This window comes from Marmota marmota, unplaced genomic scaffold (genome assembly GCF_001458135.2).
Source record: "Marmota marmota marmota unplaced genomic scaffold, marMar, whole genome shotgun sequence".
NCBI lineage: Eukaryota > Metazoa > Chordata > Mammalia > Rodentia > Sciuridae > Marmota > Marmota marmota.
The window spans coordinates 24492448-24515082 of NW_026000037.1; the positions used below are offsets into that span (position 1 = coordinate 24492448).

Sequence of the window (22635 nt, forward strand, 5' to 3'; positions counted from 1 at the left end):
GGGCGCGGGCGCGGCGCACCGGGACCCAGAGCCGCCCTGGGTCCCCACGGGGTTGCGCAGCTGCCGCCAGGATTGACGTGCGTGTGTTAGGACACGGTCATTCTCAAGAGTGGACACGTGGTGGTGAGTAGAGCTGGAGGTTTTCTCCGCAAGAATTACATCTCCGTTTTGGTGAGAGGCGCAGGCAGGAGGCCGCGCTCAGTCCCAGGCAGAGACTTCGGCCGCCAGCACCGCACTCTGGGACGGGGAAAACACGCTCCGCCCCGCCCCGCCCCTAGCCCGGCTCGCACCCGGTCAGTGGGGACTATCACCCTTGATCTCCCTAACAGCTGGTGGCCAGGGTCGTGCCCTACCCAGAGAATATGGGCTGGCAGGTTAGTTTGCGTGTTTATGGGGGTTGTAAAAAGTAGAGTCAAAGCACACGTTACAATATGCATGGAAAAGTCCAGTGCCAGGAACAAAAATTTGGGGGCCTAAAGGCTCATGACAAGGTGTCACAGATTACAGGTGTTTCTTTTGGGAGGGGAGGAAAGCTTCACCGATGTTCCCTTGACTATCCCAGACACTCCTGAGCCTTCTGTAGGTTCGTCGTGCCTACGTGGTGAGATACCTCCAAAGCAACAATCAACAAGTCATTATATGAAATACTAAATCTAGGAGGCGAAAAACAGCGGAAGACTTGGTGTCACTTTGGAGGTTGAGATGTGTAAGAGAAGTCTTAATAGAGGCCCATCAAGGCTGCTGACCACCTGTCCCCCATGATGGACAGACACACACACACACTCTAAGCCTTGGGAGTTAGTTCAAGTGTAAAGTGCCATAGGTATTACCAGTAGTGAGGATGACATAAGAGGCATGCAGAGCCATCATGGGGTGGACCCTTGAAAAGTGAGCATTTTTCCCCTTTTCTCCACTTGGGGTTCATTTCCCATAGCCTATCTCCATCCCTAAGCCATAGATGCTCTTACCTCTGTACCATAAGGAACCCTGCATCTTCATAGATACTGTCCTCCTCTGCCCTAGCAACTCAGAGGGCTGGAGCAATAGCAACCAGAGTTCTAGGTAAATTACACCTGCCCAAGACAATAGCATGGTTGTTGGGTGTTCAGTTGATGGGCATTGGATGATGCCTTGACCAAATCTGTACATTAAAGCCCACTCTCTTTTTCCTGTTTATTTTACTCCTCTAGGGGGAGTGTGTGTGCCTTTTCTCCTTTCCTGGCCTCTCCATATCAGCATTCACACTTTCTGTCCCTGCTGCCATTCTTTCCTGACTTTGGGAAGAACAGTTCTTCCCCTACCTCCTCCTCCTCCTCTTTTTTTTTTTTTTTCAATGAATCAAATGTATGAAAGATGATATGTCATGAGCTTTGCAATGTTTTGAACAACCAATAAAAAAAATTAAAAAAAAAGAAAAAAAAAAGATTTTTTTTTTAGTTGTAGATGGACACAATATCTTTATTTAAAAAAAATTCCTTTATTTTGTTTATTTATTTTTATGTGGTGCTGAGAATTGAGCCCAGTGCCTCACACGGGCAAGGCAAGCACTCTGCCACTGAGTCACAATCCCTGCCCAATATCTTTATTTTTATTTATTTATTTTTTATGTGGTGCTGAGGATCATGCATGCAAGGCCAATGCCCTACCACTGAGCCACAACCCCGGCCCCACTACCTTCTTCTTGAATGCAGGCTCTTTTACATGGAGGGTCATCATTTATGTTCTCCTATGGGTGTCCTTTGAAGCCTGCATGCCAAGCCTTTGTGAGTGGGATGAACTTCACAGGAAGGGGTGGCCAATGCCAGTCCTCCCCACCCAGCTGCAGGGCTTGAGGGTTCTACATTAAAATAAGCATCAGAATTGTCCATTTCTGATACTCTGCTGCTACCACTACCATTCTGTACGTTCGAAAGGAGGACAGCTTGAGTCTCATTCACTGAACAACCCAAGGAAACTCTAAAATTTGTCATATGTCACTTTCCTCTTCCAGTCCCCTCAGAAGTTACTTTCCCTCCCTGGAAGACCCACAAGATCCTATGTGTTATGACCCAACTGATTTTTCTACCTTCTGTCAGCTCTCTGTGCTATAGCTGCAATGGCCACCTTGATGTTTCTCCTTGCTATAGGGTCTTTGCGGTTCCTTTCACCTGGAATGCTTTTCTTTTTGCTTTTTATGGTATTGGCTCCTTCTCAACTTTAAGATCTCAGGAAATGTCTCTACTCAGTAACTCTTCATTTATTTATTCCTGGCACTTATGACTATTGGTCAGCAGCCTGTCTTTTGCTCTTTATCTACACCCCTGTAGATAATGTCTGTGGTGAGGCTGGTGATGACTTACTCGCCACAATGTCCCCACAGTGTGTAGATAGAGTACCTCACCACTCCATGAGCAGCTGTGTAGGGATGAATGTGGCCTGGACCTGGGCAGGAGGCCAGCTGGACAGGAAAGGGAAGATTCTCACTCTTTTAGGTCAGGACTTTAAGAAGACTGAGGTATGCTCTTGAGTGGAGGGTGCAGGGGTACTGTGTCTGGATGGCAGCAGCCTGAGTGGATCTAGCCTGTGTGAACCACTGAGTGGCATGCCTTCAGTGAGTCCATTTCCCTTTCCAATCTTCCCAAGTCTTCAGTAAATTTCAATCAGATATTCTGTGCTAGATGTACTTCAGGGACAGAATCCCCTGGATTCTGGGACAAATCCCCATTTGAGCTCCACTATGAAAAAGAGATATGTGTTTCCCAAGATCACAGTGATGATAAAGGCTAAAATAAACTAATGCTTCCTATCCTGGAGGTGCAAGGGATCATGGGGGACAAAGGGATAGCAAGACTTAACCACAGGAAGATTCCTATTCCACATATTCTCTGTATATACTGTACATACACACATTCTAGCAATGTCTGAAATATTAGCATATATCAAGTATATGCTGAAAATATTGAACACATATGCTACTGACATGAGAACTTTATCTGCTAGTTGAATTTAATTAAAGCATGGGATAAACAAAGTCACCCACCCAGGAAGTGGTGAAATTAGTTCCAATACTCATCATCCATGCTTTGGACCACTATGTAACTGTTAATTCCCTGCCTCCTTATTTTTAGGACTCCCAGACATTTCTTGCTAGAATATTGGAATCACAGGCAAGTGACACTGTGAACATACTACATGTAGAGAACAGTGCTAGTTTCTGGAGTTAAAATGAGGGAAATAATAGACTAGATTTAGATAAATATGACTTATATAAGCATAATTATCCAATATCTCTTCCAAGAGTCTTACTGAAATGATTGACAGGTTGTAAAAACAGGGAAACTGAGACAGACTCAGTTTCACAGTGATACTAGTGAAAAGTATTAAACACACAACCATTTAATAATTTTCTGAAATGGTCCTAAAAGTGCACATCAAATAAAGAAACATCTATTCAAGAAAATCGATGACAATGCAGTAAGAAAGGTGAGAATCTATGGCATTTGAGTCAAGACTGTAGCTAAAGGAGGAAGAGACTCCATTTCAGACTGCTGTAGACAATAAAATAGAGCTACCTCTCCTTCCAGCTACCAGCCAGGTCTTTCCTTTCTAAGGAGCAGGACACAAGCATTTCTCACCATACTCCCATTTCTCTCCTGTTACTGAGGTTCTCCTGCATGAGAGTGGTTGAGCAGCAGCAAGGATTGGTTCCTTCTTTTGGCTCACTGAGAATACTGTGTCTGGGGTACCTTTTCTCCCTGCTAGAAGTGGTGGTTCTATGACAGGAGAGGCAAGCTGAGAGGGCTACGAGTACTACTTCCTTTCCCAAGGGCTCTGAGTATCACTCAGAGAGAAGCTTGTTATTGCCCTGACCCCAGTATCCAGAGTCCTGGTTTAAAGATTTTGCCCAGGAGGAAAAGCAGACTATGAAAAAGAGCACCTAATTTCTTCCCAAAGGAACTACCTTATTTGTGACAGAGCATGGAGAAGTTTCAACCTAAAGGTGTTTTCAGGAACAGTGGAGGTTAAATGAAAGGAACTGGGAGGTGATTCATGGATCTAATGAAGATCCAGCCCAGACTGTAAACCCACTAGTTTTCATGGCAGAACTGAAATCAAGACAGTTGGGAGGAGCCCTCCCGACATTAGACAAATAAATACCCAACACTGACCTCGAAAATATTCTTCCAAATTAGTCAGAATTTGATTGGAGAAGTTTGTAGAGAAATTTATTCCCTTAGGAAAATATTGAAAATAATAAAGCAACCAGCTCTTAATTAGTAGAATTTCACAACTGGGTATGCTCACAGAAATAATGGGAGAGAGCCCTGGCAAAGCCACTGTCATTCAAGGATGACCATGGGAATCCCCAAACTGCACTTTCCTAAGGCATCAGGGGCTTAGCACTATGGGAACAAAAATGAATGCCATGGAAACAATTTACCCAGATACTAAACAAGCAAATCACAAGAGCAAGGCAGGTGAGCAAGCAGTACTCAGAGTTGCTATACAACATACAATCGAAAATGTCCACTTTCCAAACAAAAATTTTGAAGAACCTACTGACCTATACACTGGAAAAAAAAGCAGGCCATAGATACTGCCAGTAAGTGTGACCATATGTCATACTGATCATAAAAAAAAATTCAAAGTAACCATTATAAAGATGTCTGGAGAACTAAAACAAACCATGATTAAAAGGAGAAAGCGTTAATGACAGTGTTGCATCAAATAGAATACCAAAACACAGCCATAAATTATTAAAAAGCACCGAATCGAAACTCTAGTGGTAAAAAGCCCAATATCTGAAATCATCTAATGGAAAAGGTTCAAGAATATTTTGAGCAGGTGGAAGAAAGAATTAGTAAACTGAAAAACAGACTAATAGAGATTATGCAAACCAAAGAGAGAAAACCATAAAGAAATGAACAGAGACTTGGAGAAATGTGGGACATCATTCAGGGCACCAATGGAAGTATAATGGGAATACCAGAAAGAAAGGAGAAGAAAAAGATATTTAAAAAGTAATGGCTAAAAACTTCCAAGATGTATTGAAAAACAATAATGTACACATCCAGGAAGCTAAAGAATTCCCAAGATAAATACAGAGCTCACAGACAGACATGGTAAAAGTGCTGAAAGAAAAGGGGAAAAATCTTGAAAGTTGCAAAGAGGAGCAACAAGCCACTTATAAGTGCTCCTTCTTCAAAAAGACAATAGCTGAGCTCTTAGCAGAAACTACTGAAGTCAAGTGACAAATAGTGTGTTAAAAGTACAAAAAGAAAAGAAAAAAAACCTTGTCAACTAAGAATCCTTTATGCAGCACAGCTTTCTTTAAAAGATGAAGGGTAAATACTTTCCTGGATCAAAATAGAGAATTTGCTAGCAGACACCAATTTACAGGAAATGCTAAAGAGAGTTCAGCAGACTGAAAGCAAGTGACTACTGGCCAATTTACCCAGAGGGTAATCTGAATCCAAATTACACAGAAAGGGCACCACTGAAGGTAGTTTTGCAGTTACAAAAGATACTATCATTTCCTGTTTCCTTTCTTTTTTTAGGTGATTTCAGAAGCAACTGTATAAAATAATATGTATGTAATCTATTATTGGGCTGATATATAGAAATGGAATTATATATGGCATTTGTCTTCTAATAATGCATAAAGGGAGTGGTGAGAGAAAAACTGTTAGTGCTAAGAAAGCAGGGACAATAATCATTTTCACAATGCACTGTTGGGTCTGTAACATCAGTAGATACAAAGTGTATAACAGTAATATCACAGAAAGGGGGAAAGGGAATAGACCTATACAGAAATAAGATTTTTAATAATATTGAAATTAAGCTACTATATATCTGAAGTTAATTATAAGTTATACATATGCCAAATCCTAGAGCAACTACTAAAAAATTTCAAATACTGAAAGAATCACAAGCGAAATTAAAATACCACATTAGGAATATTTTCTTAGTGTCAAAAAATGTGATAAAAAAGGAATAGAGGAACAAAATAAGACCTATTTAAAAAATAAGATCATCCCATTTTGGGGGAGTCATTAGATTATATAGGGCGTTAGAGTCGAGTCCCAGTGATTAAACCCAGGTGGCTTTATAAGAAGAGGGAGAGAGACCAGAAACATGTGCACCTGAGTGTCCTTGCTGTCTTTTTGATACTAGGGATTGAACCCAGGGGCATTCTACCCCTGAGCTATATCCTTTGCCCTTTTTAAAATTTTAATTTTGAGACAGAGTCTCACTGAATTGCTGAGGCTGGCCTCAAACTTGCAATCCACTTGCCTCAGCTTCCTGAGTCACTGGGATTACGGGTATGCACTACTGCACCTGGCTCCTATTTCTTTCTTTGTGATACTCTGTCCCACTTCAGAACTCCGCCAGCAAGAAGTCATCACCAGATGTGGACATTGTGCCTCCAAAACAGTGAGCCCATTAAATTTATTTTTAAAATTACCCTTCCTGGAGACCCTGATTGTTATACAAAATACATGTATGAAGATGTGAGAAAAAATAGCGTTACCCTAGATTAGGTAGAGAGAAGTGATGGGAGGGGAGGGGAGGGGATGGGGAGATAGGAAGGATAGTAGAATGAAACAGATATTATTATTACTGTGTGTATATATGTGACTGCATGACGAATGTGATTCTATAACCTGTATACTCAGAAAAATGAGAAATTATATCCCATCTGATTCAAATGTATGTCAAGGTCTTTGTACTATCATGTGTAACTAATTAAAACAAATAAAAAAAATTATCCTTCCTCAGGTGTTTTGTTCTAGCAATTTAAAAAGAACTAATAAATGATTTAAAAAAATAGTCTTTACCACAAATAGTGCTGGGACAACTGGATAACTACATGTCCAAGAAAGAAGGTAGACTCTTTCCTAACACCATACTCAAAAGATAGCTCAAAATAGATGAAAGATCTAAATGTAAGACTAAAAATATAAAACTCTTAGGAGAACACAAAGGGGTAAATCTTCTGTGAACTTGAACTTGGCAAAGTATTCTAAGGTAGGAAATCAAAAGCATAAGCAATGAAAGAAAAAATAGATAAATTGGACTTCATCAAAATGTAAAATAAAAAAAATTGTGTTTCAACAGATGCCAAGAAAGTGAAAAGACAACTCACAGAATGGGATAAATATTTACAAATCATATATCTGATAAGGATCTTGTACTCAGAATATATCTAAGAAAGCCTACAACTCAATTAAAAATAAAACTTAATTTGAAAATGAGTAAATGATTTAAATATACAGTTCTCTAAAAAAGATTTAAAAATGGTCAATAAGCACATAAAGATGATGGACACCAACAGTCATCAGGAAAATGCAAATTAAATTACAATGGAGAAAAAACCCACAATGCGATACAACTTAATAGTATGGCTAGAGTCAAAAGTCAGACAACAAGTATTGATGAGGATGTGGAGAAATTACACTGGTGGTGTGAATGTGAAGTGGAGCAGCTGCTTTGGAGAACAGTCTGGCACTTCCTGAAATTATTCAACATAGAGTTTCCATCTGGCCCAGCATTTCCACTCGGAGGTACATAACCCAAGAGAAATGAAAACATGTCTACACTGAAGTTTGTATACAAATGCTATTGCAGCACTGTTCATGAGAGTCAAAAGATGGAAACAATTCAAATGTTCATCAACTGATGCATGAAGAAAATTGTGGTATAGCTATACAATGGAATATTATTCAGCCATAGAAAGGATTGAAATACTGATACAGCTGTATCCGTGTGGATGAACCTTGAAAACATGCTAAATGAAAAAAGCTGGTTACAAAAGACCAGATCCTATATGGTTCTGTTTATGCAAATTCAAAATAAGGAATCTATATGGACAGAAAGTAGACTGATGGTTCCTTGCAGTGGGAACAGAGGTGGGTGGAGATCCAGGAGTTTTGAGAAGAGGCAACAACTTAAGTTACAGGGTTTATTATGAAGTGCCGAAAATGTTTTTAAAAGACTGGCAATGATCACACACATCTGTGAATATACCAAAAACCACTGAGTTGTACAGTTTATTTTTTTTAATTGTGTACTGGAGGTTTAACCTGGGGGCACTTTACCATGAACCACATGCTCAACCATTTTGATTTTTTTTTTTGAGACAAAGTCTCGCTAAGTTGCTTAGGGCCTTGCTAAATTTGACCCTCCTGTTTCAGAGTCCTGAGTCTCTAGAATTACATATGTGACCACTGCACCCAATGAGTTGTACACTTTAAATGGAAGTGAAATGTATCTCAATAAAGCTGTTAAAAATCCAGGAAAATCCTTTACTAGCAGAGAAGTTGGGGACGGGTATCAGCCACAAGACACAACAAAGATATACTGGACTTGGAGAAAGAGGAGATGTGAAATAATTTTATGACCCAAAAGCAACAGAAAAATTCCTGGGTAAAACCTTGCAGACCCTTCCAAAGGGGTGAACTCCAGAGCCACAGCGGCATCATGTGACGCTTTGTGCATGTGCCACCCTAAGGACTCACAGAGTCACTTCTGGTCGTGATGGCTCCCCTGGTGGGAATGGACGTGCTAGAGTTTATGCTGGACACCATCTTGCAGTGCAGAAGGCAGCAGTTCCCACATCAGGCCAATTCTTGGCTACCTCTTCAAACATGGAGAAGAAATTCTAATAGAGTCTTTCCAGGGGCTGAAGGTATAGCTCAGTGGTACAGCCCTTGCCTAGCAAGCTCAATCCTGGGTTTGGTCCCCAGCACCCCCAAAAATCAAAACAAAAAGTCCTTCCAGGACTGCTTACAGTTCTCTCATCTTTTTAGGTGACTGAGCTCACCTAAAAAGGTGGAAGGAACTGGTTTCTTCTTTTTATGTGCATACATTACAGGAAAGTTTAGCTTTTCATGTCCCACTGCAGCTGTGTTGGGAGAATCCGAACTTGTAACAGTTTCTGAAAGAATGTTATTTCTATGGCTACTGGACAATAAGCCACTGATAGGGAAGAATGAGCAAATAGAAGAATTTCTCCTACTAAGAAATTCTGCCAATCAAAAGAATAGCAGATGAGTTTGGAAAAGAACTGAAAGCCATAAACAGGAGGGGAAAAAAAAAAACCTACAAAATTCCTGATTTTCTGTTCTTATCCTTCAAGGGAAAATTGGAAAGACTGTATGGAGATTAAAAATGACCACTGAATCACAAGCTCTAATGAAGGCAGTGAATACAGATGAGTTAAAACCAGAAAAGAATTGGGGTGTGGGGGGGAAAGATGCAAGGTGCTGGGTGCATAAATTGGAAATATAATTTATATAAAGTAGAAATTTCAGAAGTTGGGAAGAAAACAGTTGGAGAAGAAGCAATAAAGAAAGAAAATTTCCCCAAACTAAATATAGAGACCCCTCACTAGTCCCTCATACTAATCTTGTGAGATAGGAAGATGGGAATTTTCATTCCTTCATGATAAAAAAGAATCTGGGATAACAGAGAAATGGGGGATGGGCCCACCCTTCTTACCCTGATGTCAAGTGTGGCCAGTCGCAGCCCTGATCTCTGACTTCAGCAGTTCTCTAAAATTTTAAACCTTAGTAACACATGTTGGGTTATGTGTTACTAAGGTTTAAAATTTTATCAGCAATAAATTCATCTTTCATTTAATTCAAATGATGCTCTGAAATGATAGGGCTATAATATTATGAAACCCTGAATCTGTAAGAACATGCATTAGACTTAAAGGGTCAAAATCAGCTTTGAGGATAGATTATCTCCAGAAAAAAGGGAATCTCTCCCATGATCGTCCCTTCCACAATCCTCTCAATAATTCCACGGCTTAATGAAGGGCTCATGTGAGAAAATCTCTTCTCTCTAGAAATGATTCTTTAAGCAATTGCCAAGTAATTTTTCATGACTTTGCTGGCTGTGAGTTTAAGATCACAGCCATATGTGGGAAAGAGGAGCAGTCCACATGCAGCCTCAGCATGTACCCTTGCTGACAGAAAACAGTCATGTCCACCAGCTAATCTGGAATGCCAGCTCTGCCAGGAACGAGCACACCGTATGCACTGAGGCAGACTGAGGCTCAAGATCAGGATCTGCCTCAGAGCAGACTCCTTGGCACGGCATGTGCCAAATGCTAATGCTTGGACTAACTACAGCTTGCCCCTCTCATCTTCTAACTTTACTGCTTCTTATGGCTCTTTAGCTCCCAAAGCAGCAACTATTGACCTATTTCTTACTCCCCAAGCCTGGACAAATTACATGTTTGATAGGTATAACTATTGTTTTTTTCAACTCTGCTTTGGTTTTATTCTTGCTCACCTGTCTTAAACACCAGAATTGGTCCCTTCCTTCAGTTAGCTAAATGCATCTAGCATTTTAGGGTTGCTGATAATAACCCGTACCTTAAATGCATTTTAAGGTTGCCGATAATAACCTGTGTCTGCTGAGGACCAGAGACGCAACATCTAGCCCTTGGCCAGGATCCTTTGAACATCTCTTAGTATGCCCAGCTCTCTTGGGTTAGGGCTAAGAAAAGTGGTACCTGTGTATGAAGAGGCCTCATTCTGGCTGTCATCTGGGGCCCACTTCCCTTGTGACACAAAAAGCCCTCCCTTTTGTGGACATATATTGTGATGTGATGCTGTTTGCTATAGTTTTGGGAAAGAAATTCATGGAGGTGGTGTAAAATTCAAGGGAGAGATTACTGGTCCTCAGATGGGAAAGCACCCAAATTCCATCATTGGATTAGAGAAAAGTCACTACATGATTATTTATTCTGCAGGTTTATCCTGCTATAATAAATACCAAGGCTTAGTCAATAGCTTTGCTCAAAATAAACTAACAGAGCCAGGCTTGGGAGCTCCATCATCAAATCTGCCCCAACCTAAGAATTCTTTTTCTGTAGGTACCACCTACTCCTTCCTAACTGCTAGACAAGTAGACACAACCATCAAAACACTCATTCTTGTCCTTCTTGCCAGAACACCTAAATATATAATGAGAAAGAGAGACGTGCAGCTCACCGGTGTCAGGTATATGCTCTGGCCAACCCAGGTGGTTCAGTCCCATCGGGGCACTCTGGGAGAGCAGATGGCTTCTTCTAGGGAGATGCAGAGACTCTGGAGAGGTGATAATTGTCTCCCTCCAACACTGGCAGAGGAGGAAAGAGGCAGAGGGTAAATAAACAAAACAGATGGTAGGCTGTCATTGCCACCTCCAATTGCCCAGGACCTTTCCTGTGAGCAGAGCCCCAGCCAAAATGTGCACAGTTCCAGAAGGTGCTGTTCACACCAAAATCCACCAGGAAAGCTTTTCCTGGAGTATGAACTATGTAACGTGCATAGCCAGGTGTGCAACCTTGGCAGGAAAGGCTGCCATTCAGGAACTTGAAAGGAGGGATGTTGATAAGGGCTTCAGGCATCTACATCACCCCCAGCAGTTAGCTAACAGCCTGATATTTTTCCCCAAAGCAAAACTGTTAGTTTCAGCCAAGGTCTATCCTTTTGGGGGGCAATTGACTAAAATGTAATTCAAGAAGGCTTTGATATCTCAGACAGTAAGGATCAATGTTACCTGGGGTCTTGGGAAGGGAAAGATATTGTCCTTTCCTGTATCTCTTCATTGTCTGAGAAGATAATAGCCACCCCCCCCCCACTTTTGCTACCTTCTAATAAGGTTATTGTAGTATCTTAAAAATCATGGTATGTATGCAAATAAATGCTTACTTTTTGTCTTTTTGATTTATATCCCTTGTACACTTAAGCAAACAGTAATGCAGGAAGCATAAATATACAAAGGTTAGGATGGGGCATTGCATTCCACCCCATCGCTTCCATTTGAATGCCACTGAAGACCTTGGGCAGAATATACGAGTCAGCTATCAGAGAAAATCAATGGTAGCAGAGAGCCTGGGGAAGGAAGCCAGGTTTGGAGGTTACCCCAATCCTGTAGAGAAGTGAGTTTCCTATTTTGTTGTTCTTGTGTATCCTCCTGCCTGAATTCAGCAGCGCTTAAAACTGGACATAGGCAAAATGGCCTCCAAAGAAGCCCTGTCTGATCTGAAGAGGAAAGGGAGGTGCCTGAAGGTATGAGGGGATGGGGGAAATCCTGTGTATTCTGATGGTGTTTTCTTTCAACCCAACCCCAGAGGCAATCCAATTATAGTAATAAGATTCAGGCTCCAAACAGGCATCTGAAACCAGGAGGGAGAAGAATCCTCTCTGACCAGAGAGCTGTCATCCTAAGGCATGAGGGAGACCCTTGTCTCTTTTTAATTCGTCCTCCTGCCACTTGGCTCCAAAGGAAGAGTTGCAGGAAATGCATGGCAGAGTGGGAAAGTGAAAGCCCAGATTACTAGAAAAAAGACCAGGAAGGTGACATGATAACAACACCTTGACACTTTTTTAGTATTTCTGTAAATTCAGCCTAGTTTTGGTCAGGGCAAAGGCAGGGAATGGAACTACAAACCACAGGGGGAAAAGTTTTTTAATATTCAGACAATGAGAAAAACTGAATATGACTGCTTTATGTCCACCTCCAGATGGTTCCTGACCAAGGATGGTTCAATTTCGGATTTTTTTACTTTAAATAGGGCACAAATGATACACATTCCACAGAAACTTTACTTTGAATTTTGAATTTGGATCTTTTCTTAGGCTAGCAATATGTGGTACCATATTCTTCGGCAATGCTGGGCAGTGGCAGTGGCAGTCAGCTGCAGCTCCCAGTCAGCCATGTGAACACAAAAGGGAAAAACCAACAGACTACGGCATTCTGTGTTGCTGAGCTATGATGTACGATAGGTTAGGAGGATTAAGTGCACTTCTGACTTACGATGGATTTATCAGGACATGACCCCATCACAGGTAGAAGAGCAACTGTCTCCCACACCATCTTCCTGGAGCATTAGGAAGCATTTTCAAATTAGTCATTTCTTTTTTTTTTAATTTTTAAAATTTTTTAGTTGTAGTTGGACACAATACCTTTATTTGTTTTTATGTGGTGCTGAGGATCGAACCCAGGGCCTCGCACTTGCTAGGAGAGCACGCTACCACTGAGCCACAATGCCAGCCCAAATTAGTCATTTCTTATTTTTTGTGCTACCTGTGTTCTAGAATTCTTCACAAACACTGAATTAGAAAATATTGAACTGTTGCTCCTAGGTGAAACAGTTCCTGTGGGTCTCTGGTCACATTTTATTTTTGAAGGGTGCTGGGGATTGAACCCAGGGCCTTGTGCATGCTAAGCATGTACTCTACCACTGAGTCACACACCAGCCTTTGGTCACATTTTTGTCAAACAAAATGCTATCTGCATTATCTAGGTACATTTGTCAATAGCCTTGTAAAATAAACCAGTCTCATCAACATTTAAAACTTGATTTTCCACATAGAACTTGTCTTGTAACCAGGTTTTTGAATTAATATATATATTTTTTTACCATATTCACAGGTTTTCTTTTAACCGCTGAATGACTCAACCAAGTGGAGAACTTACAGTAAAAAGAAAACACAACTACCTTGGAAATCTGAGAATCGTATATTTGGTTTCTCTTCCCACCTAAATTTTGCTTTGTACCTTCTTTAAGAACTTTAAAAAAAATTAGGTATTGATAAATTATAGTTGTATATATTTATGAGGTACAAAGTGATGTTACAATTTACATTTACACAGAATGTAGAATGATTAAATCAAGCTAATTAACCTGTCCATCACCTCAAATATTTAACATTTTTGTGATGAGAACATTTGAGATGTTCTTAGTGATGGATACTGAAATGTACAATACTCTATTATTCATCCTGTTGTGTGATAAATCTAAAAAACAAGTCAAAGTTACTTTTCCTCTCTTATTGATGCTTTGTACCCTTTGATTAACATTTTCCCACTCCCTCCAACCCCACCTTTTCTGGTAACCACTATTTTATTCTCTGCTTCTATGAACTTCATTGTTTTAGATTGCACATGTAAGTGGTGTTTGCCTTTCTGCATTTGACTTATTTCACTTAGCGTAACGTTCTCCATTTTATCCATGATCTTGCAAGTAACAAAAAAATTCTTCCTTTTCTACAGCTGAATAGAATTCCATTATGTGTATGTACCATGTTTTCTTTATCCATTCATGTGTTTCTTTCCATTTTTTGACTACTATGAATAGTGTTGCAATGAACACAGGAGTGTAGACGTGTCTCCAACATACTGATTTCAAATCTTTAGGGTAAATACTGAGAAGCAGGATTGCTGGATCATATGGTGTTTCTATGTTTAGTTTTTTGGAAAATGTTTTCCATAATGGCTGTAGCTAATTTACATCCTCATCATCAGTATGCAAGGATTTCCATTTCTTCATATCCTTTCAATACTTCCTATCTTTCGACAATAATAAAACAAAACAGAAAACAGGGAGAATGTGAGGACTTGCAACCCTTGTCTACTGCTGGAAAAAAAAATCAAATGGAATGCTGGTGGGACTGCAATTGGTGCAGCCAATATGGAAAGCAGTATGGAGATTCCTTGGAAAACTGGGAATGGAGCCACCATTTGACCCAGCTATCCCTCTCCTCAGTCTATACCCCAAGGACTTAAAAACAGCATACTACATGGACACAGCCACATCAATGTTTATAGCAGCACAATTCACAATAGCTAAACTGTGGAACCAAGATGCCCTTCAGTAGATGAATGGATTAAAAAATGTGGCATATGTACACAATGGAATTTTACTCAACAATAAAAGAGAATAAAATCATGGCATCTGTAGGTAAATGGATGGCACTGGAGAAGATAATGCTAAGTGAAGTTAGCCAATCCCAAAAAAACAAATGGCGAATGTTTTCTCTGATATAAGGAGGCTGACTCATAGTGGGGTGGGGAGGGGGAACATGGGAGGAATAAATGAACTCTAGATAGGGCAGAAGGGTGGGAAGGAAAGGGAGCGGGCAGGGGATTAGCAAGGATGGTGGAATGTGATGGACATCATTATCCAAAGTACATGTATGAAGACATGAATTGGTGTGAACATACTTTATATACAGAGATATGAAAATTGTGTTCTATATGTGTAATAAGAATTGTGATGCATTCTGCTGTCATGTATTTAAAAAATAAAAGGAATTTAAAAAAATCAAATAGATTGGTGGGTGGAAAACAGCTTGGTGATTTCTCTAAGTTAATCACAGAATTATGATATGACCTGGTAATTCTACTCCCAGATATATACCACAGTACAGAAAACATGTCTTCAAACAAAAGTTTTTATACTAGTCTTAGAAACACTATTAATAATGGACAAAAGGTACAAACAAACCAAATGTCTATTAATGGTGATGAATGAAAATGAAACAAATATGTCTCTCTAGTGGACTATGATTTAGCTACAAAAACTATTAAGTACTGATATATGCTAAGACATAGATGAACTGTAAAAACATACTAAGTGAAAAAAAAAAAAAACAAGACACAAAAGGTCACGTATGGTGTGAGTCCATTTCTTTGAAATATCCAAAATGGGTAAATCCTTAGGGACAGAAGGCAGATTAATGCTTGTCAGGGCTTGGGGAGGAGAAATGGGTAGTGACTGCCTAATAGATGCAGTGTTTCCTTTTAGAGTAATGAAATGCCTTTGACCCAGATAGAGGTGATGCTCACAAACAAATGTTACTGAATTGTTCAGTGTAACATGGTGAATTTTTATGTGAATTACACCTCAGTAAAAAAAAGCTGGTACTCAAGGATGAGGAGAGACTCCGATGTATACTTCACAAGTACTGGATAATAAAAAAATTGCTATTGTATAAAGGGAAAGAATAAGACACAGAGTTAGAGTTGACTAAAGGTAAGATGTCAAGACTACAGTCACTTTTAATAGGCTGTAAGTTTTATGCAAACTATCATGGTGTCAGAAGGTCGCTATGGACCAAAAAAAATGGGACAGTGTATCTGCATTTTATTAATTTAATTAAGACTCTTATCAAAATGTCATGCTCCTTTTTTGAATGCTTGAGCTCATGGACATACTGTGCCCAACAGTATGTGACACAGGAGGCCTCTCACTAAATGGTAATTGCCATGGTGAGATCCTTGAGGGCGAGGACCCCCTCCTCCTCCCTGCCTTCTGGTTCTGCACAGGGCTGGCCACAGGAAGGGACACACATGGAGGATGAAGAGGGAACCCTGACCTTGGTGGTTGTAGGGAACATGTCTCTGTGAAGTGCCTCTTGCACTGGATCTAGAATGTCTCCAAAGACCTACGTGGTCCTCAGCTTGGTGTTATGAGAGGTGTGGGAGCATTTAAAAGGTGAGGCCTCGTGGGAGGTTTTAGGTTACTGGAGGAATGGCCTTAAAGGGGACTGTAGGACTCCCATTTCTTTTTCTGTTTGGCCACCCTGATAATGAATAGGCTTCCTCTCTCATGTACTCCCACCATGATGTATTATGCTGCCATAGGTCCAAAACAATGTGCCAACTGGTCGTGGACTGAAACCTCCAAACCATTGAGCCAAAATAAACCTTCCTATTTTGTAAGTTGCTTGATGTCAGGTATCTGTTATAGTAACAGAAATCCGATTGACACATACAGGTTCATGTTAGGTGGGGCCCCATTAGTGTGCTATCATCCAGTGGCTCAAGGGTGACAAGTTCAGTGCAGGTCAGAGTCAGGAAATGGCAGGCTACTACAGAGGATGAGGGGACAGCAGGCCAGATGAGAGGATGCCTGGCTTACCTGGACTTTGTCTGGGTGCGCTATTCCTGTGCGTGTCTTCCTTCTAGCCTGTATCTGCTTCTCCAGCTTCTTTCTCTGTGTCTTCTCCAGCCATAGGTCATCCAAACTGATGTGTGAGTGCTTTGCAACCCTTCTGGGCTGTGAAAAGGTCTCCCTGAGGATATCCTCTACAGAGATGGAGGGGAGGGTCCATGTCACCATCTCAGTGGTGAAGAATGGCCTCTGAGCTGGCTCCATGTGAAAAGCTTTCTGACCAGGAGAATAACTGAGCTTCTCACCTGCTGGTTCTTCCCATGACATGTGATTCTGGAGAGCAGAGAAGAAAGTATCAGAGATCAGAGCAAGAACATCTCGACTGGGGACACTTTCCTTTCTCTGCCCAGTTTCTTTTGGATAGAACACTATGTTTGGTTAATTCTCAGAATACAGATTCCAGTGAAATATTTTGTTCATAAAATATTGAAAATATGAAGATCAGGAACAAATCTTGTTTCTGTTAAAATGTCTTCTTTCAAGGCTATTTCAAACAACTCAGTCTTCTGCTTTGCTTAAAGGCTTAAGTCTTGAAAGCAATTACTGAAGTTAGCATGCTCATTAGAAATACTTTTCGAAGGTCACCAGTTGTGGCCAAAGCTCTTACTTAAACAGTGTCCTCAGAGAAGAAAATTTAAGGAGCATATTCCAGACATTCATTGCTTGGTCTTGTTTGACACTAACATAGACTGAAGTGTGTGCATAGCCTCACCTCCCCCAAGCTGTCAACCCTGTCCCAGTTCATGATAATGAACTCAGGCACCCTCACCATTTCAAAATAAAACTTGTCTACACAGCAGAACAGCTAAACTTTATGTTGACATCTCCAGCATTTCTGTTCTTTGGAATCAACCCTTTTCCTAAGTCTAACCACTCTCCATCCTTACCCCAGGAGATATCTCCTTCACAGCAACAGCCTCTATAAAATGCCATCCCCCAAAACTTGGTGCATATTCTCTGGTGGAAACTCAGGTGGAATTTCTTTTAACTATTTAAAGAGTATGCCTTAAAAAAAGTATGTAAGTAAGTAGGTAGATAGATAAACAGGAAAATAGAGGAAGGAGGAGGAAAAGGCAGAGAAGGAGGAAGAGAAGGAGGGGGAGTGGAGAGGGAAGACGGATGGATGAATGAATAATTGTCACATAATGGTTTGGGGCACAGTCTGGGGACTGGGACCTTTTCAAGTTCTACAGATGATTATAACATAGAGCCAAGATTGAGAACCACTGATCTAATGTGTTTTTCTTCAGCATCCAAACATTGCTCTGTGTTTAAAACGTACTTTATCCTAGTTTTCTCTCCCTAACTCCCCTATAGGCAATAAACTACTAGTTTATTATCCCCACCCAAAAATGGGGAATCAAAGCTCAGAGAGCAATGTTACTTATCTGAGGACACACAGCTCTGTGTGTAATTACTCTTTTGATTCTAGATCCCACATCTGTTCATCAGTCTATGTGGTACACATTCCTGATGTTTCAGGTGGAAGTCACATCTATATAGCTCAGTCCCACCCAAAGTAATCAATACTAATTGAACATATTCTTTTGTTTTTCTTAATTTTTTTATCTTTTTTAAAAAAGTTATACATGACAGGAGAATGTATTTTGACATATCATACATACATGGAGTATAACTTCCCATTATTGTGGTTGTACATGATGTGGAATTACAGTTTGTATATTTACATGTGAACATACGAAAGTTGTGTCCAATTCATTCTTCTGTAAATGAGCATGTTCTTATGTACATCTCCCTGTTGTGCATTTTATGTACCCTATATACGAAACTTGGGTCCTCCTAAGGCCATTCAGAGAGTAAGCACCAGAAAGCCATGTGCAAGGAATGCCAACCACCCTCGGGCTAGGATGTCTACAGCATTCATCTCACTACCACCAGCAGTAAGCTCACTTCAAACTAGAAGAAAACTTACCTCTTGGACTTTTTTTTTTTTTCCGGTACCGGGTATTGAACTCAGGGGTGCTTGACCACTGAGCCACATCCCCAGTCCTATTTTGTATTTTATTTGGAGACAGGGTCTCACTGAGTTGCTTAGTGCCTGGCAGTTGTTGAGGCTGACTTTGAACTTGTGATCCTCCTGCCTTGACCTCACGAGCCACTGGGATTACAGGTGTGCACCACCACGCCCGGCCAGTTTTATTGCTTTTTATTTCCACAAAAATTATATAATCAGCTTGACAGTTTCTACAAAGAACAACTTCTGAAATGAGCGCTGGGATTTCAGGGTAAAGGTGTTTCTGAAGTGAAATAAACGAAGAATCTCACAACAAGCATCAGGAAGGAAAAAAGAACAATATAAAAAGTAAAAATTTGGGTAAATGCAACATATATTCTATCTCCCCTCTTGAGATGTCTAAATTATTTTTGATGTTGAAGCAAAATTATTACATTGTTTGATGTGGTTCTCAATGTCATGAAGGAAGTATTTAAGAAAATTATAATCGGGGAAATGGAGGGATTTAAATCAAGATAAAGTCTCTATACTTCACTTAAATTGGCAAAATTTCAACATCAGTGGACTGTGCTAAGTTGTGTATATACAATATAATTCTTAGAGCAGGCCCTAAAACATATCTCTAAAAACATATACACTATAAAATACCACTGATACATAAAAATGGAATTCTGAAAAATATCCAAATAACCTCCAGGACATCAAGAAAAAGAACACATCAATATTTACTTTAAATAGAAATGGTGAATAGACCGATTAAAAACAGAGAAGGGCAGAGTGCAGTAAAAAACATGACCTAACTATTCTGCCAATAAGAAACTCATTTCAAATATAATAGTTATAGATAGATTGAAAGTGAAAGGCTGGAACAAGAGATATCATATAAACAAAATGACAAAGCTCAAGTACAACATGAACAAAAATAGAGGAAACAAATTTCTAGTATCAGGAATGAAATCGGAGAAATGCTCAGACCACGCAGACATTAAAGCAACTATACAAGATAACTGGAAATTCCTCTACATGTTTGAAAACTTAGGTAGAAAGAAAGAAATCCTCAAAAAGTGCAAACCACAGAACTCACCCAATATGAAATAGCTAATTTAATACTTATATCAAAGGATTTGATTTTGTAATTAAAGAGTCCCCCCCAAAGAAATCTGGCTTAGATGACTACCATTACAAATTTCTACAAAATTTAAAAAAAAAACCCACAATGTTCTACATAATCTCTTCAAGAAAACAGAAGAGGAACACGTTCCAACTAATTATGTGAGGCTAACATGGACATACATGTAAAAACCCTTTAAATACCAGCTAGAAAGAATTAAACTATTAAAAATTGTATATATCACAGCCAAGTGGAGTTTATGTAATATTGAAAACCAGTCAGTGTGATATGCTTAATAACAGGTCAAAGAAAAATCATGATCTTGTTAAGTGTTACAGGAAAAGCATTTAACAAAATCCAATACCTATTCATGAGTTAAAAAAAACAAACTGTGAACAAACAAGAAAGACAGGATTTATTAATCTTGATAAAGAATATCTACAAAACCCTACAGCAAACATCATACCTAACAGGGAATGCATTCCCTCTAAGACTGGGGACAAGGAAAGGATGTCTGCTCCCAACCCTGCTCTTCAATATGGTATTTGACTTTTTAGCCATTGCAATAAAACAAGAAGAGAAGAGAAAAGAAAAGGTCTACATTGCAAAGTAAGAGAGAAAACTGTTCCTTTTGTGGATAACATGATTTTCTATATAGATAATCCTAAGAACTATTCAAAAGAATTCATAGAATTCTTAAGTGAGTTCAGCAAGGTCACAGGATACAAGATAAATTGTATCTCTATACATTAGCAATAAGTATGCATAAGCCAAAATTTAAAATATAATACCATTTACAGTCATTTCAAAATTATGAAATAAGAATAAATCAAACAAAACATTTCCACAACTCATAAGCTGAAAACTGCAAAACACTGAAAAAAAAATCAAAGCTAACTAAATGGAGAGACATTGTTTTCATGGATTGGAAAACTCAACATAGTAAAGATGTCCATTATCTCTCAATTGATATACTAATTTAACTCAATTCCTATCAAAATATGAACAATAGTATTGATATAGATTTTCTAAAATATATATGGAAATGCAAAGGAATTAGAATAAAGTCATTTTGAGAAAGAAAACAGGGGAATCACTCTACTCAATTTTAAGACATACAGTAATAAATACTGTGGAATTGGAGAAATGCTAGACACATAGATCAATTCAAGAAAATTAAAAAGTAAGGTTGAGTGCAGTGGTGCACCTCTGTAATCTCAGTGACTTAGGAGGCTGAGGTAGGAGGATCGTGAGTGGGAAGACAGTCACAGAAACTTAGCAAGACCCTCTCTCAAAATAAAAAAGGCTAGGGGTATAGCTCAGTGACAAAGTGCCCCTGGGTTCAATTTCCAACATACATTCATGTGTGCATGTAAACACACACACGCACACACAATAACCAATAAATAGAGCCACATAAATTCTGGTAGGTGATCTGTGACAGAGAAGTACAAGCAGTTCATTGGAGGAAGGAGAGTCTTCTCAACAAACGGTGCTGAAGCAATTGAATATTTACAGGCAGAGAAATGTACCTCATCCTAAACTTTAAATCTTAATAAAAAAAACTAGCTCAAAATAAAATCATTTAATGTAAAAATGGAAGAAAACATAGGAGAAATGTTTGGGACCTAGGGGTTGGTGAGAATTCTTAGACATTGCCCCAAAACATGATCCATAAAAAGAAAAAACTAAAAAATTGGACTTCTTCAAAATTAAAAAGTTGTCCTTATTAAAAGAATGAAAAGACAACCTGCAGACAGGAGCTTGTCCAGGTACTTTCTCTAGTACTTAAAAATCACATAACTGATAAAGGATTTGAATATAGATATAAAAGAACTTTAAAAACTCAACTGTTAAACAGTAACAATGCAATTAGAAAATAGGCAAAACACAGGGAGAGAGATTTCAATGAAGAAGGTGTACGTATGGCAAATAAGAACATGAAAAAATGTTCAACACCACAAGCTCTTAGAGAAATGCAAATTAAGACCAAAATGAGATATCAGTACACATTTATTAGAGTGGGTAAAATGAAAGACTGAGATAATCCAAATGCTGATGAAGATGCAGAGAACGGGACCTCCCTTTCACTGATGATGGAAATATGAAATGATACAGCCTCTATGGAAAATGCTTTGACAGTTTCTTTTATAACTGAACATACACTTGCCCTATGACCTGAAAATCGTACTGCTGGGCATTTTCCCTAGAGAAATGAAAAAGTCTGTCCACCCCAAAACCTGGGCATGCATGTTCATGGGAGCGTTATTTGTGATAGTTCAAACCTGAACACAGCACAGATGCCCTGCAGGGGGCACTTGGTGATGCTGTACCATGGGATACTATTCAGAAACAGAAAGGAACTACTGACACAGTAGCAACTCAGGGGAAGTTCAAGGGACTTATGCTGAGTAAGCAAAATGATCTCATGGGGCTGGGGATATAGCTCTGTTAGTAGAGTGCTTGCCTCGCATGCACAAGGCCCTGGGTTCAGTCCCCAGCAACACACACACACACACACACACACACACACAAAGAAAACTCAAAAAACACATTTTTTAAATGACAGAATCATAGATTAGTGAGTGGTTGGGAGTGGTCAGGGCAGGAGAGGGAGGGTGTGATGGCATCTAGCAGAAGGGTGACAGAACTGTCTCGGTTATGATGGTCATTATGTGAATCTGTGCATGGGAGAAAACAGCAGCAACATGGATATGGTTTAAGCATCCCTAATATGAAAATCCAGAATCCAAATATTTCACCCACCCACCCCCACCAAATTGAAATCTGAAACACTCTGTTTCCAGGCTTTTTTTTTTTTTTTTTTTTTTT

At 39.6% G+C, this 22635-nt stretch overlaps 1 protein-coding gene and 1 long non-coding RNA gene across 9 annotated transcripts in view; one reads left to right on the top strand and one right to left on the bottom strand.

Annotated features, from left to right (window-relative positions):
- The window catches only part of Arhgef4 (Rho guanine nucleotide exchange factor 4), a 186543-nt gene that overhangs the window by 77410 nt on the left and 86498 nt on the right, over window positions 1-22635 (bottom strand). For 7 of the 8 annotated variants that reach the window (XM_048812177.1, XM_048812174.1, XM_015479116.2 and 4 more), the window contains exons 3-4: window positions 16685-16990; window positions 10986-11112 (exon numbers count right to left, since the gene is read on the bottom strand). In XM_048812177.1, the coding sequence (XP_048668134.1) occupies window positions 10986-11112; window positions 16685-16990 (433 nt within the window). The remainder of the gene's footprint in view (window positions 1-10985; window positions 11113-16684; window positions 16991-22635) is intronic. The other variant, XM_048812173.1, reaches the window with a different exon arrangement.
- Window positions 1-22635, top strand: part of LOC125619375 — a 31007-nt gene continuing 8372 nt past the window's right edge. The window contains exon 1 of the long non-coding RNA XR_007350894.1: window positions 1-123. This is a non-coding gene — a long non-coding RNA (uncharacterized LOC125619375). The remainder of the gene's footprint in view (window positions 124-22635) is intronic.